Source organism: Ahaetulla prasina, chromosome 1, assembly GCF_028640845.1.
Source record: "Ahaetulla prasina isolate Xishuangbanna chromosome 1, ASM2864084v1, whole genome shotgun sequence".
In the NCBI taxonomy this organism is placed as follows: Eukaryota; Metazoa; Chordata; class Lepidosauria; order Squamata; family Colubridae; genus Ahaetulla; species Ahaetulla prasina.
Window position 1 is genome coordinate 277,988,495 of NC_080539.1, and position 18,780 is coordinate 278,007,274.

General features: G+C 37.0%; 1 protein-coding gene across 3 annotated transcripts in view; it reads left to right on the forward strand.

Moving 5' to 3' along the window:
• The window catches only part of WT1 (WT1 transcription factor), a 61,766-nt gene extending 44,680 nt beyond the window's left edge, over positions 1–17,086 (forward strand). For 2 of the 3 annotated variants that reach the window (XM_058177485.1, XM_058177645.1), the window contains 5 exons: positions 5,594–5,696; positions 6,403–6,553; positions 11,213–11,302; positions 14,858–14,950; positions 16,965–17,086. In XM_058177485.1, coding sequence (XP_058033468.1) covers positions 5,594–5,696; positions 6,403–6,553; positions 11,213–11,302; positions 14,858–14,950; positions 16,965–17,086 — 559 coding nt within the window. The remainder of the gene's footprint in view (positions 1–5,593; positions 5,697–6,402; positions 6,554–11,212; positions 11,303–14,857; positions 14,951–16,964) is intronic. The other variant, XM_058177570.1, reaches the window with a different exon arrangement.
• The last annotated feature ends 1,694 nt before the right edge of the window (positions 17,087–18,780 follow it).

The window sequence follows — 18,780 nt, forward strand, 5'->3', positions numbered from 1 at the left end:
TTTATTGTTATTGGCCATGCCCACTCAGTCATCTGACCACCAAGCCATGCCCACCAATTAAGCCATGCCCACAGAACCGGTAGGGAAAATTTTTAGATTTCACCCCTGCCTTACATGTTTCTTAAGAGGTCCCTAAGGAGGAATGCCTAAGTGCACCAGCGTGCCTACCATCCCTGTCCTACTGTCCCCATTTATTTTATATTTTTTATTAAAAAGTTTTATAAAGTTTTTACAAATATTTCCCCTCCTTCTCCCTCCACCCCCCCTCAACCTCTCCCCCCTCCCACCCTCTCCCAATCCCCCCCCCCGGACTTCCAAGAGCAAAATACAGGGTATAACATCTAACAATCATAAGCTAGAATACGCTAACTATCCATAAACTCCCATCCTCCCCGGAACCTTAACTCCCCTTTTACAAAAAAGAAATACAGATACAATTCTTGCATTCTATACATATTCAATAGTAGGCAAATGTTCCTTCTTCCAATATTGCACTACCAATAGTCTAGCTGCTGATATTAGATTTGAAATCAATTAGATATCTATCTATTTTCTTATTACATATGCTAACCATCTACCTAGTTTGTTAACTTTATAAAATATAATATGCTTAACATGTTGCAAATTATTTACCATCTAGTCTACTATCAACATATTAAACTACCCTTGTATATATTTATTATTTCTTTTACTTTTTTATTTCCTGAACTAAATATGAGTAGTTACTCTTTCTTTTTTATTATATTCAAACGAAAAATTCTTTCATTTGTCTTTTACATTCCTTTACATCTTCTTCATATCTGCACAAATTTTCATTTAACCTTCAAGATCTCCTAACACCCTTTTCCTAGTCAGGTTCCACCGGACTATAATCAGTCAAGATTCTTGAACATATCTTCGTCTTCTTTACCCTAGAAAACAAATAATTAATAATTAGTATAAAATCAATCCTAGAAAAAGTTTGGTATCTGTCAGGAAAAAAAAAAAGTAAAATCTTTTTCTTCGGCATTCCACTCTCGCCAAATGTCTCTCAACTCCAAATCCTCCATCATATCCATGTTAAAAATCTAATTGCTATTCTTGGCACCTTGAAACTTTTGAAGCATCATCTGGAGATCTTCCTAAATCTTCCTCTTCAGCCTAACCCTCCTCACAACTTCTGTTTTGTTACTTTCTTAAATTATCGCTTGAGATTGTTACATCTTTGCTTCTTGTTCTCTACGTTTAGTGGCTGCTCGGGTCAATCTTTGCTCTTTTACATCTCCTGTTTTTTCCATTAATTCTAGAACTTGGGGAATAGCCAGAAATTGGAGTAAATTTTCTTCAATAGTTACAGTCCCAGCTTGTGCTTTCTGCTTTCCTTCCTTCTCCCACTTTTTTGCCATCTCCACTTCTCTTCTCCTTTCTGGAATCTGGCGATGGTGGGCTTCCAGCCTTTAATATATTGGTATTAAAATCTCTTGCCTTCCAAACTGTATTAAGATGATATCTTTCTCCTTTATAGGTTACTGTTAGTCCAGTTGGAACATCCCATCTAAACTGTATTTGTCGATTTCTGAATTCATCCACCAAAAAAGGAAACTCCTTTCTGCTGCTTAGCATTTTAGGAGGAATTTTTTTCAAGACTAATACCTCTTGTCCTACTATTTGAATTTTGTTCTTATAAGATGCTTGTAAAATTTCATTTCTGATCTTTCTGGTTGTAAAATAAATCACAACATCTCTTGGCAGTTTTCTCTGTCTAGCAACCCAAGAGTTAACACGATAGATTTTGTCAATTTGAATTAAAAGGTCTGCTGGTTGCTCTCCAATCATCTGTGCGAAAGCCTCTACAAAAATCTCTTTTAAATTCTCTCGATTATCTTCTTTCAATCCTCTCACTCTCAGGGCAAACTCCATCAATCTATTGTAACAAAACTACTTCTTCATCTGCCGTCTCCATCTTGGTTTGGACCTCCACCATTTTATTTTCCAAATTCAAATTAAATTGATTAATTTCTTCCACTCTTTCATCCAGCTGGATCATATTTTTTGCCAAACCTTGAAATGCTAACACTATATCTTCTCTTATGTCCTTATTCCACACCTCAACAATGTCTCTAATTTCCAACATCTCCTCTGCAATTTCCTTAAAGTTTTCCTCCATAACAGCAATTTGGAGCTTTAAGGCTTCCTCTAAAGATTCCTTTAAAAATTCCTTCAAAGATTCTTGTAAAGCTTCCAAATTCAATACTTGTGGATTAGCCATATGAGCTGGCGAACCTCCAGCACTCTTAGAAACACCAAGCTTTAGTTGCTTAGAGGCCATTTCTTACTTTAAGTTTAATAAAATCAATAAGTCCAATTCTTCTTAACTCTTTTCAAAAACACTGTAATTAGATTAAGTAAGTCAATTCTATAATCTATAGTCCTTTCATTATTTTCCACTCTTCCTTAAGCAGTGCTAAGGGTACTAACGATGTTAACAGGAATTTTCTTTATTTTGCTTTCATGCCCTCTTAAAACACAGGCGCCATTTCCTTTGTTCTTCTTAAGTTATTTAAGAAGGAAACAATATAGATACAGAGTTAAAATTTAGTACTTGCAGTTACAATTGCCAGCGCTCCTGTCTTTGCTCCATCTGCTTTAGAATCAGGTTAACATTAACATTGGTTGCAGAGGTGGTTGCGCCATTTTGTTCTGCTTAAAAGCAGAAGCGTCCCGGATCCGGAGCTCCATCGGGCTTTCCAGGGAGCTCTCACCCTTCAAGCCCCAAGAATTACTCCTGGGGCTTTCAGGGAGCTCTACCTAAACCTAACTGCTCACCTTTCTCTCTTCTCCCGAGAAGAGCTGATTTGCGCTGTCTGGGCGGCTTTTAACATGATCGCGGGGCTGACGATCCAAAGGACTGTCTTCAATGCCTACGGCGCCACCGAAAGTCCCCTGTCCCCATTTATATGTATTCATTTTATTCTTTATGGCTATGTTTTGCTTATTTATATCCATTTATTTGTGCCAATTTTCATGTGTCCATGTCTATGTCTATACTGATACTTGTTCCATGTACTTGTTGACAAATAATTAAATAGAATAGAATAGAATAGAATAGAATTTTATTGGCCAAGTGTGATTGGACACACAAGGAATTTGTCTTGGTGCATATGCTCTCAGTGTACATAAAAGAAAAGATACATTCATCAAGGTACAACATTTACAACACAATTGATGATCAATATATCAATATAAATCATAAGGATTGCCAGCAACAAGTTATAGTCATACAGTCATAAGTGGAAAGAGATTGGTGATGGGAACTATGAAACGATTAATAGTAGTGCAGATTCAGTAAATAGTCTGACAGTGTTGAGGGAATTATTTGTTTAGCAGAGTGATGGCCTTCGGGAAAAACTGTTCTTGTGTCTAGTTGTTCTGGTGTGCAGTGCTCTATAGCGTCGTTTTGAGGGTAGGAGTTGAAACAGTTTATGTCCAGGATGCGAGGGATCTGCAAATATTTTCACGGCTCTCTTCTTGATTCGTGCAGTATACAGGTCCTCAATGGAAGGCAAGTTGGTAGCAATTATTTTTTCTGCAGTTCTAATTATCCTCTGAAGTCTGTGTTTTTCTTGTTGGGTTGCAGAACCGAACCAGACAGTTATAGAGGTGCAAATGACAGACTCAATAATTCCTCTGTAGAACTGGATCAGCAGCTCCTTGGGCAGTTTGAGCTTACTGAGTTGGCGCAGAAAGAACATTCTTTGTTGTCCTTTTTTAATGATGTTTTTGATGTTAGCTGTCCATTTGAGATCTTGCGATATGATAGAACCCAGAAATTTGAAGGTTTCTACTGTTGATACTGTGTTGTCAAGTATTGTGAGAGGTGGAAGTATGGAAGGGTTTTTCCTAAAATCTACCACAATTTCTACGGTTTTGAGTGTGTTCAGTTCCAGATTGTTTTGGTTGCACCACAAGGCTAGTCGTTCGACCTCTCGTCTATATGCGGATTCGTCATTGTCTCGAATGAGACCAATCACTGTTGTGTCATCTGCGAACTTCAGTAGCTTAACAAATGGATCATTGGAGATGCAGTCATTGGTATACAGAGAGAAGAGAAGTGGGGAGAGCACACAGCCTTGGGGTTGGAGTTGTAAAATAGTTACAACTCTGTTTATCTGTTGTCCATCTTGACATCCTCCAATGTTTTCTTTTCTTTTACCATTTTCATTGATGTTTAATATTTCTGGATCTAGGCCATCATAAATTGTTATAATGATCATGATTATTTGAAATTTGGGGAGCATTGCAGAACACATATTGATAATATTAAAAAGATTTCTAGCCTTGGGGATTTAAAAATTTCAAAAGTAAAATAAAATAGTTTGGTGTAGTTGTTGCCTCGCTGGAAGTAAAAGAGATCATTGATTTTTACAGGGAGTAGTTTCCCCTTTGGCTAAAGGTTAAGCCACAATGCATCTTTTAAGCTGATGTGTGAATAAAATAGTTAGGACACTGATTTGTAATCCTATCCTGTGGCTACAAGTTCTGCTCTTCTTGTAAATGTCATCACTTTCTCTGTCCTATCTGCTTATATCTGAGTCATGAGGTGCTGACAAAAAAACCCCACTGCACTTAATGTGAAACCTGAGGCATTTTACTAATTCCAAAGATATTCGTAATTATCAACTTGGCATTTAGCTGATAAATAACCTGCATATATACAGTATTACTTTTTATGGCTCTACTATTTTTCTCTATTATTTTTTTTAAAAAAATGTTTCAATATTCAATTGTTAAAATATAGGCTACCAAAGTCATGTTTTCTTGGAAAAAATAAAGGACAAACCAGAAAAGAGGGCAAGGCTGAAAGAGGTTCATAAAGATTAAAAAAAATTGTTTATATCTATAAATTTGCCTAATGAAGGAAAATTAAAAAACAAAAATAAAAGTTACAAAAACACACATTCTAATAAAAATATCTAAAATATTTTAAAGACAATTCAATGTCCACGTTTTTTATATGAATGTGAAAAACGGTGCATCAAGTGGTACCATTTATACAATACAAGGAAAATGAGCAAAATAAAAGTGAGTTTTTGAAAAATAAATAAAACTAAAGGACAGCTTTCTGAAATAAAGGACTGTGTTAAGCCTGAAAAATCAGAAAATCTAAGCAGTTCAAATGAACATAAAGGTTTATTGCAAGCTTAAGTGTTCTACAAGAATCTAAACTACTAATGGTCAAATTGATGGTGATAGATAAGAGTCAATGGAATCCAAGGTAGGCGGGACCTAGGTATCTTGTGAACACAAAGGGACTCAAGACTGATGACACATTTGATCCCTCCCTTAGGCTCAGCCTGCTCATCCCCTACAGACCATACTTTATAATAAAGGACATATGGGCATTGTAAGTATAGGTGAACAAAATTTATCTTCTTTCTTTGCAGCCCGTTTTTAGCAAAATCGTGGTATCTTTCTGCATAGGAAGTTTGAACTTTAAAACTGTTGAAATGTTTTGAAACCATTTTAGCATAAATGAAGAAATGTTGCAAACTTTTGCAAACTCATTTTTCTAATTAAGCTTACTTTCCAACCTTTGATCTCTCTTTATTTTCAGCCATGGAACAGGATATGAAAGTGATAATCACGCAGCCCCAATGTTATACAGCTGTGGGGCCCAGTACAGAATACATACTCATGGAGTTTTTAGAGGAATTCAAGTGAGTATATTAAGGAAAGTATATAATTTTGGACTGATTACCTAGCTGCTTTGATAATAGCAAGGAAACACTATATATTTTTTATTAGAATGTAGTTTCACTTTATATATAACTAAATGGAAAATGTTTAAGTTATCTATTGCTGACTAATCCTAATTTGCCCCCTTTTGCTGAGAAATCTTCCAGATATATTGAGTTACAACTCCCATGATTACCAAACCACATTGGATAAAAATAATGGAGGGGATTTATGGGTGTTGTTGTAGTCCAATACTTGGAGGGCTTTCCTGCAAGCAGAAAATTAATGAGAAGGAAAAATGAAGGACCAAGCATTTTCCCTTGTGAAATGCTACTACAGCCTTTGGGATTGTGGGAAACTGTGTTACAATTTCCTTTATGACATGAAACAAATAACAAGGTCAGGATTTGATGCTACCTATATTTCGGGGAAACTTAAATGTCTATAGGATGTCTTGTTGCAGTATAGTGGGGATGTGGGGGTGGGGCTTTTTCCAACCTTGACATCTTTAAGTCTTGTGGACTTCAACACCCAAAATTCCCCAGCTAGTCATCCTGGCTAGGGAAGTCTGGGAGTTGAAGTCCACAAGTTGCTAGGGTTGGACACCCTTGCACTATAGTTGTTACAGTTCTCTGATGAGACCAAGAATATATTGTATGTAAAACCCTCCTCTTTATGCCATTATAGGATATGCGGCGGATGTCTGGAGTGGCTCCAACAATTGTTAGATCAGCAGGCGACACAAATGAAAAGCGACCTTTCATGTGCGTGTATCCCGGCTGTAACAAACGATACTTTAAACTGTCTCATTTGCAGATGCATGGTAGAAAACACACTGGTAAGTATCTTCATGGAGTGCAAAACTGCCCCAAAATAGTTGCCTCATCCAGTATCTCACAGCCCTTCCTATGGTAATGGAAGCCTTTCATGGCCTTTCTAGGCCCAAGCATTCTGGGAGTAGAGTTGTCAATCTATTACTTCAGTGGCATCATGTACTCATATGAAAATGTGACACATGCAGCCATTTCCACAAGAAGATTTCCACAAGGGATGAGTGTATATAGGTCGTCCTCGACTTACAACCATTTGTTTAGTGACCATTCAAAGTTACAACGGAACTGAAAACAAGTGATTTGTGACCATTTTTCTCATGGTCATCTGATCAAAATTTGGATGCTTGGCAACTGGCATGTATTTATGACAGTTGCAGTGTCCTCAGTCATATGATAAAGACCCTGTGCGACATTATGATGTATGAAGTCAATGGGAAAGCCAGATTCACTTAACAACCATGTTTCTACTATAGTACCTTAACCACTGCGAATCAGGTGCCAACTGTGGCAAGAAAGGTTGTAAAACGGGGCAAAACCAGAGATGGTATCACATACTGTAACAACCAGTTCGCCCAGCACCAGAAATGTGCATGTGCGCCATCCACGCATGTGTGTGTCAACACAAAACACGGCAATTCGCTTGCGTGTGCCGTCCACATATGCATGCAGCGTCTAAAACACAGCGATGTAGGATGGGGTTGCACCCAAGTGGGTGGGCGGGGCAGGGCCACCTGCAGTTCACAACTACCGGTTCACCCAAATCAGTCCAAACCAGCAGCAGCCCACCACTGGGCAAAACTCACTTAGCAACTGTTTTGCTTAGCAATGGAAATTTGGGGCTCAATTGTGGTTGCAATTTGAGGACTACCTGTAATTTCACATTTGAATGTTACAAAAAGATGTGGCACCCGTTTTAAATCCTAACTTTACAGATTACAGTGAAGTGAACTATAATCCACAGAAGTGTGCATCATAATAAATCCTCTAGTGTTTTGGATACCTCAGGATTATTTTTTTTAAGGGATTCATGTATCATTCTAAATAATATTTACTTGTGGGGTTCTCATAGCGAAGGTTCTTAAAATGTAGATTCAAATTTTATAGGGTAGCAGCTGAATAGCAATTAATTTAAAAAAAAGAAAAGAAAAAGGAGTGGGTCATAAGATTTTCCTTATAAAACAACTGATTCATTACACTTCCTGAAAATTGTTATTTTGCATAGTGTTACTATCTGTGGAACTCTGATGCACAAAGCTGGAATTTGTATCAGTGCTTATCTCTGCTTCAGCAGAAATTTTGCTGATAAATCTGTTACAATTATAGTTGTTTACTAAGTCCCCTCCTAGTATTAATACTGTTGACCCAGATATAAAAAAGTACTCTTTTCTTGGAACACCCAAAATAATGTATTAAAAAAAAATTATCAATAATGTTGCACCCATTTCTACCCATCATTAAAATGAAGTAGCAACAATGATTTATTAGTTTGCAAGTGATGTATGACTTGAGGATTTTTTAAAAAAAGACACACAAAGTGATACTTAGTTTCAATGAACTTTTTCTTCCCAGCAAAACTCAGTTTTATAGCAAACTGAATATAATAACTCATCACTTTGAAGATAAAGTTTTTGTAACAGATTATCCCCGGTAAAAATAATTTCATTAAGTAACAAGATTTATATTAATGGAGGTTTTTAAAAAAAAAGTTATAACAACTCTTCGAGGAAATAGAAAAATAGCCATGGAGTATGCAAGTTAAACATTTGTAACTTTCTTTCTGACTTCCTTTATACAAAACTAAAATTTGAACCTACTCAACTCATTTTATACAGACTGCAATTTCTTTGTTGACTTTACTACAGAGCAGATTTGCTGCTAAGAGGTCAGATTCTCCCACTCTAGTTTTTTCCAGATATATTGTAACTACAATTTTAATTAGAACTTGGTTTATATATATTAGTGTATTACATCTCAATATGCCCCCCTCAAATATGATGGCATGACAATGCAATTGTTTTTGATTATCCAAGATGGGGAACTAGGTTAAAAGTAAAAATGCCTAAGTTAAGCCTAACTACATCAATACAGTTTTCTTGGCAGTATTATGAAAAGTGTTTAGCCAACAATCCAGAAATTCCCAGGCAGTTTCTTCATCCAAGTCCAGCTAGGACTGACCCTGCTTAGCTTCTAAAATCAGCCAAGGTTGTCTGGTTGACTGGGTTCACCATCTGCTGAGACCACAGACTAGTAGCTACTGATGAGCAAAAATACCAACACATTTAACTCTTGACAACCATGCTAAACCACAAATCTAATGCTCATTACCTTGCTTGGGTTCTACAGTATTGAGATAATTTGCTAGGGATGCCAATTTTTCAGATGCTGCTAGCATTCCAGAACTATAACTTGAATGCAAAAAACTCATTTTGTAAAAACGTTACATAAAAAGTATACCTTTGCCTTAATTAATAAACAAGTGTCTATAAAAAGATGTTTCTTTATTACAACCACAAAGCAATTAAACAAGATTCTCATGATTCCTTTTTGTAAACAATGTTCAATTCCTTTCCTGAACATTTCCCTATTTTTTCAGGGCTGATTCTTTGTCACAAGTATTCATTGCTCCATATATGCACTCTAGCACTGGAATTCTTTAGTTGCAAATGCATGGATTTTAACTGTTGGCTGAATAACCTATTCTGTCTGTTACAAATATTTCTTTTTTTTTTAAGACACTCATCTTAGCCAATGCCTTTGGGTGGTTAACAATAAGCAGTTAAAAATTTAAAACAATTCATTTGTTTATTTAGTATATTTCTATAGCCACTGATTTCGCAAAAATGTGATTCTGGGCAGCATACAATATAACAGTTAAAAGCTCCATAGCAATCTAAAAACAGTAAAAACTGTCAAGAGTGGCGTTCCTCAAGGCAGCGTTCTTGGACCAACACTCTTTATACTATTCATTAATGATCTTTGTGACCATATCTCAAGTAATTGTGTTCTCTTTGCTGATGATGTCAAACTATTTAACACCACAGACAATACTTCTATCATTCAAAACGACCTTGATCATCTAATCGCTTGGTCTAAAAATTGGCAGCTCCAAATTTCAACCAGCAAATGCTCAGTCTTACATATAGGAAAAAAGAACCCAAAAACTAAGTACATACTAGATGGACATTACCTTACAGACGACCCCCATCCCGTTAAAGACCTTGGAGTTTTCATGTCAAATGATCTAAGTGCCAAAGCCCACTGCAACTACATAGCAAAAAAAGCTCTAAGAGTTGTAAACCTAATCTTGCGTAGCTTCTTTTCCAAAAACACCACACTACTAACCAGAGCATATAAAACATTTGCTAGACCAATTCTAGAATACAGCTCGCCTGTTTGGAACCCTCACCACATCTCTGACATCAATACAATTGAACGTGTCCAGAAATATTTTACAAGAAGAGTTCTCCATTCCTCTGAAAACAACTATCCCACCAGACTTGAAATCCTAGGCTTAGAAAACTTGGAACTCCGTCGCCTTCGACAAGACCTAAGTTTAACTCACAGAATCATCTATTGTAATGTCCTTCCTGTTAAAGACTACTTCAGCTTTAATTGCAATAATACTAGAGCAACTAATAGATTTAAACTTAATGTCAACCGCTTTAATCTAGATTGCAGAAAATATGACTTCTGTAACAGAATCATCAGTGCTTGGAATACTTTACCTGACTCTGTGGTCTCTTCCCATAATCCTAAAAGCTTTATCCAAAAACTTTCTACTATTGACCTCACCCCATTCCTAAGAGGACCATAAGGGGCGTGCATAAATGCACAAACGTGCCTACCGTTCCTGTCCTATTGTTTTTCTTTTCTTCTTTCTATATATATGCTTATACTTCCTTATATTTACTCATATATGTTTATATACTATATAATCTTTTGTATGATTCCTACATATATTGTTGTGACAAAATAAAATAAATAAAATAAATAAATAAATAAATAAAAACTAAGTAAAAAGAACATATCAAATACACCTGTAAAACCCATGAATGTGGGAGAACAAACACCACTTGCTCTCATATAGCCACCTTGTAGGCTGCCCCTTGGATCACCATGGATGATTAAAAAAGAAAGAAGAGAAAAGAAACTTTAAGGGCCTTCTGGAAGGCCAACAGAGATGGAGCTAATATCAGGGTAATTCAGAGGGCAGGGGCTACAGCAGAGAAACCATGCCAGATGGAACTCCTTTGAAGATGGGATTTGCTGCATGTCCCCCCTGCCTGATTTGGTGAGATAGGTAAATGCAATTGGGAAGATGTTATGTAAGAAGCTGTAAGATATCACAACTACAAAAATTTTACAATAAATAGCAGCCCCCCCCCAAAAAAATAACAGTTACTAACCCCATCTTTTTTATACCCTCAGAGCCTTGGCCTTTGCACAATAAATTGTTTACACAATTCCATTTATTTTTAAGTTAGAAAGTGTGGAAACATCATTTTTTTAAAAAAATAAACATTTATATTATCTTTTCTCTAAAGATAATCCATTGCACTCTCTCTATATTACATGTGAGAGTTGTTCTAGCATGTTAATTGAAGTTTCATTTAATGCCTACAATGTTATTTTCTTCCTTCAAATAAACTTGGTTTTTTTCTAAGGAGAAAAACCGTATCAGTGTGACTTCAAGGACTGTGAACGAAGATTCTCTCGTTCAGATCAACTCAAAAGGCACCAAAGGCGACATACAGGTTTGTTGCATATCTGAGCTTTTGACATTTGTTGCAATTTGCGGGTTCCCTTATCAAGGGTTTGTGAAATGGAATTGTAATTTTTTTTTTGCTTTTAAGAGCATTAAAGGCTGGGACTATGACCTTTTATGTGTTTGTATAAGTTCAGAAATATACTACAAAGAAGCAGTGCTGAACTTTATTTATATTCCCTTTAAAAATATAGTAATGTTAGTACAGATCAGTTAGTCTGTACCTTGGGAAGAGCATTTGTGTCTTATATGTAGTTTGATAATTTGATTATTTATAACCGTATATGCTGAGCATAGGCAATCCTGAAACTAAATTTTTGGCCTGAAATGCTGGGAAGTAATTCTTGATAAATAATGTGGGAAGATATATTGGTTATAAAGGATGCTGTGGCTCAGTGGCTAAGATGCTGAGCTTGTCAATCAAAAGGTCAGCAGTTCAGTGGTTCGAGTCCCTAGTGCTGCGTAATGGGGTGAGCTCCCTTTACTTGTCCCAGCTTCTGCCAATCTAACAGTTCAAAAGCACATAAAAAATGCAGGTAGAAAAATAGGGACCATCTTTGGTGGGAAGGTAACAGCGTTCTGTGCACCTTTGGCATTTAGTCATGCCAGCCACATGACCACGGAGACATCTTCAGACAGTGCTGGCTTTTCGGCTTTGAAATGGAGATGAGCACCGCCCCCTAGAGTTGGGAACAACTAGCACATATGTACCTTTATTGGTTATATGCCTTGATAGTTGAAATAATAGTTACTTAACAAATCTTAAGAGGTTTAATAATTTGTTTTAGAAATGATACAGGTATCCTTGATTTATGACTATTGCTTTAGCAATCATTCAAAGCTATGGCAGTGCTGAATGAATGGACAAGGATAACCTGTCCCTGATGTTTTTCTCCAGCCACCTATCTTTTCCCCATCTTTGCCCTTTTGGCCCTCTGCTCTCTGTGGCCCCTGCCACCCTAGCTGACCTTTGTAGTCTTCTTGCTGCTGCTGCTGACCAAACATACCCAGCCTGGTCCTTTGCAAGGCAATTTGCACATAATATTTGCCACATAATGCTTTCTTCTCCAGGTCTCACATGGAGTTTGCCTCTTGAGACCTGGGGAAGATGGCCTCATATGGCTAGCAGTTGCCTTGTGAAGGACCAGCCCTGGTGTAAGTCATCATTAGTGGGAGCAAGCTGGTCAGCTCAGATGGTAGAGTTCAGGATAAGAGGGCTTTCAGAGTGCAGGACAGTGAAAGTGGCTGGGCTAGGCCCGCTGGGGTTTCTTGGGGTGGAGTGACAGTTTTGCAATGCATTACTGGGCTTCCTGAGGTGGCAGTAAAAGCAACAACAGAGTGTAAGTACAAGCATAATAAAAGCCAGCCAATCTTCATTTCTGGCATTATTCATTAAAAGAACATTAGTGGCTTTTCAGTAATATTGCTCACAAAGAAAGCATTCAAGTCAAAGCACTAGGGATAGTAAGGCTCCCAGAGTTCCTAAAGCATGCAAGCAAATTTGTATGTCAATTTTAATAAATTTCTCTTTCCGAAATAAAATAGTGTTGAGCACATCCCAGTCCTGTGACTCTACACCAGTGGCCCCCAATCTTTTGGGCACCAGGGACTGGTTCCATGGAGACAGGTTTTTCCACGGACTGGAGGGGTCTTGGTTTTGTTTTCCTGCCTGCATCCCGTGGATGGGAATTCACTTGTTGGGTGGACCAGTTTCTGGCATGCCATGGACTTGTGCTGGTCCATGAATTGGGTTGGGGACTTCTGTTCTTCATCATACACCATAGTCCCATCAATTTCCTATATGTTTGGAATCTGTAGAGAAGTTGTCAAACCTTATGAATTGTCATCACCGAATCCTTGCAAAAAGTCCTGTTCTGGTGCCACCATCTTATAGGAGAGTTACAAAGGTTGCATCAGTTCTTCGCTGTCCCACCATTACTTTATGAAGTAATTAGAGTTATTCAATCTACTCTAACTCAGGTCATCAATCCTAACCAGAGATGGGTTTCAGCAGGTTCTGACCAGTTCTAGAGAACTGGTAGCAGAAATTTTGAGTAGTTCAGAGAACTGGTAATAAAAATTTTGACTGGCCGCTCCCCCATCAATTCTCTGCCTCCCAAGTCCCAGCTGATTGGGAGGAAATGGGGATTTTGCAGTAACCTTCCCCTGGATTGGAGAGGGAATTGAGATTTTACAGTATCCTTCCCCTGGAGTGGGGTGGGAATGGAGATTATACAGTATCCTTACCCTGCCACGCCCACCAAGCCACGCCTACCAAGCCACACCCACAGAACCAGTAGTAAATATTTTTGAAACCCACCACTGATCCTAACCCAAATAAATTGGACAGTATAAACAAACATACCTCATGTTTTGCAGCTTACTTTGCACTGCAGGCTAATGAAAGAAAAGCTCTTGTGCATGTGTAGAGGGTATAGAGAGTGACCTTGAGGGAGAGAGAGAAGATCCATTATCAAAGCAATAAACATAAATGTAGCTTAAACCCATGCAAAGAGGAATTCATGAATAAGGACTGTCACTTCCCTAATTCTCAAGAAGATTAAAAAAGGGAGGAGGGAAAGAATATTCAGAATTAATACGATTCTGATACTATGGTCACTCTAATAAAAGTAGGACAAGTGGCATCAGTTTCTCACTCTGGTCTACCTTATAGGATTAACAGTTCGTTTCAAACAAATATACAATTTCAATAAAGATCAGACCACTGGATAAACTTCTAATTGTTCAAACAGAGATAAAATTCATTAAGTTGAATAGAGTTAGGCTTTACTACGATTTCAGCCTTAGTACTTAAAAAAAAAGCTGATATGTTAAGAAATAACGAGAAAATATTTCTATGCAACAACATCCTTGCATAGACATCTACAGATTAGGAACACTTTATGATTTATTTATTTCATCGTATTTATATGGCTGCTCATATTTTAAAATACCTAATTCAAATAACTAAAATAACTAAATTAACTAAATACTAACAGAGATTTGGAGCTCATAAATAAGTGAGAGGTAACTGGAATACTGTGATTTATATTATGTGCACAGTTAATTTTTAAAGAATCTTTTAAATATGGAAAATAAACTCAGATTCCTTTTTTTTTTAAATCACATCATGGATAAAGTTTTAAAAAAGCACTTGGATATGTGAAGAATGCTGTCCTGAACTGAAATGGGAAAAAGTTTCAGAGTGAATTGAGAAATAAGAACCACAATCATGTGACGTTTATTATTTCCAATTTTTTCAAGTTTTCACTCCAAAGTGAATTAATGCTTCCATTTTTTGCCAGAAATCAAGGCATGGGTAAAAGCACTAAATGGAGTTAAAAAGGACAAAGAGGCTGAGGAAGGTCAGATAGTTGAGTTGCTTGATTAATGCGACTAGAGATGTGGAGGTTTGTACTTAGGAGCGGAAATGGCAATTGCCAAATAAAAGTAAAAGTCTGTTTCTGACATTCATAAGAACTTATACTCTTATACTCCTGCAAAGGTACTAGAATACAAGAATAGATTTATTTTATGTATTTAGGAGTCAAACCTTTCCAGTGTAAAACCTGTCAGAGAAAGTTTTCCCGATCAGATCATCTGAAGACTCACACCAGGACTCATACAGGTAAAACAAGTGCGTATACTTTTTTCCCATTTATATCTTCTTATTTATTTTATTGAAAGTTAAATTATGATATTTCTAGGAATTATTCTGGGCATATGTGATATTGATATGTCTTAGCTATTACAGAGAAAATAATGCTTGGGGGGGGGGACACACTCAACTTTGGCAACTTTAAGACTTGTGAACTTCAATTCCCAGAATTCCCCAGCCAGCCATGGGGATTCTGAGAGTTGACATTCTCAAGTCTTAAAGTTGCCAAGGTTGGACACACCTGGCTTAGAGCAAAATCAAGAGTCATGACTATTATCCTTCGGCAGAAGAATTAAGTTCAGATGACAGAGTTTACAATTGCCCTAATCTGTCTTTTTAACTCAGCTTAATTTGAGGCTGCAACTTCAAGTCAACATTCTAAATAGGACAGACAGACCCATATCTTACCATGTTTCCCTGAAAATAAGACCCACCCGGAAAACAAGCCCTCGCCTGATTTTTTGGGATGGGCCTAATATAAGCCCTAGCCCAAAAATAAGCCTGGGGGATGGGTGTGGCCAGCATGGTGAGCATGTAGGTGCTGATGGTGTCTGGCAGCAGCCGCAGCCCACTGGCCCTTTGGACTTCTCAGCACAAATACTGAGAAGTCCAAGCGTGGAAGCAGAGGCGAGGGGAGGCATGCTGGGTGACTGCCTGGCTCACGGGAGGCTCACGGGAGGCTTGCATGGCACCACCAGCAGCAGCAGATGGAGGCAGAGGCATGAAGGATGGGAAAGGCAGGTGACCCTGATGCCCCCCCTGCAGGTGCTTGTTTGGTGCAGCTACAGGCAAGCTGAGAGACGATGGGATGGAGTGGGCAGCGTATTAGGATCGCCTCTGCCTGGCTTTTTGCCCAGAGGGAGGTAAAGATTTGTCGGCTTGCAAAGGGGCAAGGTTATCAACATAGATGCTATGCTTGTTTGATACAGATTTAGGGCTGAGACTTTTTGTAACCACCCTGATCTCTGGACTACAAGTTTATTCAACTGAGGGATTAAACAGGGAATTGAATCCCTGTTATTAAATGTACATTTAAGATACATGTGCATAAATATGCATTTAAGACACAGGCATCAATTTAAATTGATGATGATTTAAAATATTTTAAATTGTACTTTTAATATTTTTATTACAAATCTTGTTTTTATATTATTATTATTATTGCAAACTTTCAAGAAGCTATGGGAGTTAGTACCATAAATGTAATGTAAGGCCCTGCTGGCCATTTTTCCTTTAAGAAACCTTGTGAAACTTGACTATTCTCAGTCAAAATGGGATATTATATTATATTATATTATATTATATTATATTAGATTAGATTAGATTAGATTAGATTAGATTAGATTAGATTAGATTATTATATATTCTTTTGTAAATATCTATTATATAAATATAAATGTATGTATAATATAACACATAAAATAATATAAATGTTCAAACTATGAGTAGATATCATACTTAAGGAAAACATCTTTTTATAAATCTAAAAATAATGAAAGGTTTAACTGATAAAATAATCTACTGAGCACCTTCTATATAGGATATATACTGGAAGCTCTCTAAACTCTTCAGAGTACGAAAATGTTGTAAACATATAGAACACATTTTTTATTTAAAAGCAATAGAAACTGAGAGATTAACTTAACTTCCATTGGAATCTTTAGAAAGTTGAACACGAGCTTGATGAAGCACCCTATTGTCCAAAGATAGGCATCTGCTTCAACTCTAAGCTGGTTGGAATGCAGTATTATAGGCTAACTCTGTCCACAGTCAGGAGTTCGATTCTGACCTGCTCAAGGTTTCCATCCTTGTAAGTTTGGTAAAATGATGCGGGCAATCTGCTGGCATTTGTAAACCACTTGGAGGGTGCCATTATGCAGCGGTGTATAAGTCTAAGTGCTATTGCTGTTTAACCAAAGTTCTAGGAGGGGTTAAGGCAATAATATGTATTAGGAATATTATGATAATGTATAACTGTACATTTTGTTAACAGGTGAAAAACCTTTCAGCTGTCGGTGGCCCAGCTGCCAAAAGAAGTTTGCTCGTTCTGATGAATTGGTCCGTCATCATAATATGCACAACAGGAACATGACTAAACTTCAGCTTACCCTTTAGATGTTTCATACTTTTTGCACAACCCAGATGGAATACTATGAACTGTTGCAAACATTTTCAGCCATCATCTCTTTGCTCGTAAGGAAATCTTCAGATGCCTTCAGCTTGGACTTTGGAATTTTCCATTCCAAACCTCAAATGGTTTAAATTTGTAACATTATTATATAACTCCGTTGGCTAGGTTACACTTTAAATTTTGCTATAGACTCTAGTTTATGTATATTTGTTCTTTCCTTCAGAAGATTTTGTACTTATTTTTTACTTGAAATTTGTCACAGTGCTCAGTCATACTCATACATAATGAATGGTACAGGCAAACGTCAATTCATACTGCAGTCCTGTACAATATATAGTCAGATTAATAACTTCCGCATTATCTAAGGCAGGACAATTTTATTCTCCTTGGAGAATTTTTACATAAACGAACTAATCCAAATCCCTGTTTGCAACTCTCAGAACTGTGGATGTAATATTTTTTATATAGATAAATAGATATAAACAACACATTTGAGAGGTGAGGGTAAATGCATCTCCCACTGTGCATTGAAATGTTGCATCTCACAATTATATTGTGATGTTCCCACATATCTCTACATTGAAGGTAGGGGATGTATAGGGAGAACTGTCTATCGTGTGAGGCCCCTTCAAACTCCATTGGATATTTGTTGTGTGTATGCTTCTGTGTGTGCATGTGTGCATGTGTTTGTGTGTGTATAAGTCAGATTGTGCATGCTGTTAACATCTTGATCTATACCCAGTTATTTATCTGCATAGAGATGATAAGCTTATACTATATATGTGTATTCTTTCTCTGTGTAATTGGGAATTTTGCCTTTGGAGGATTCCCTGTCATATGGGGACAGCCTAATACACATAGTCATGCATTCATATGTTGTGTTCAAATCCTGATTATGCATTACTCATGACCAATTGCCACGATGATCCTATCTATATTCAGTCAACATGATCTAAAAGATCTGCCACCTATATGGTGCCAAGACTGATAACGAAACAATGACAAATTTCTAGTTTATCTTATTTCTGGAAAACCTAGGAGCTGAAAGACATTTTCTAGAACCTGCTTATGGAAGAGCAACAGATAATAGAGACTTCATTTCTAAAAGTTAAGGGGGGATCATCCCTATGTCTGATTTTTTTTTATCTTATCCCATCACATTTGCGTATAGATATACAATCTATCATTCCTTTTTTTGCTGATTAAAAAAAGCAGAAAGTGACAATGTATGTGAAATCTTTTCAATAAGTTGACAATGCAATCCTGTCCTGAAAATAACCATCACTGAACTCAATTGGACAAACAACTGAGTCAATATATATATGTATAAGTGCTGTGAAACACCGTGTTGAATAGTACTATCATTCTGTGACGTAACAGAATGTCTTTTCCAAATTTGGTGATATCAAAGGATTCAATATTTTTTTTGTACTAAAAATGAGATTCTTGCACCGAAGTTGACTGATTTTTATCAATAGGTGTCATGTAGAAAAAATGTATGATTTTTTTTTTTGTATTGTGAAGCTGGTCTAAATTGAGAATAGGTCCTTGCACAACACATGGTCATATAATTATAGAAATTTAGGATTTCTTTCCAATGCAGCCATGCTGGTTATATGGCTAGCAAGTTGTATAAAATTAAAATTGAACTTAAGAGGCTGGTCCAGATTTTCCATTA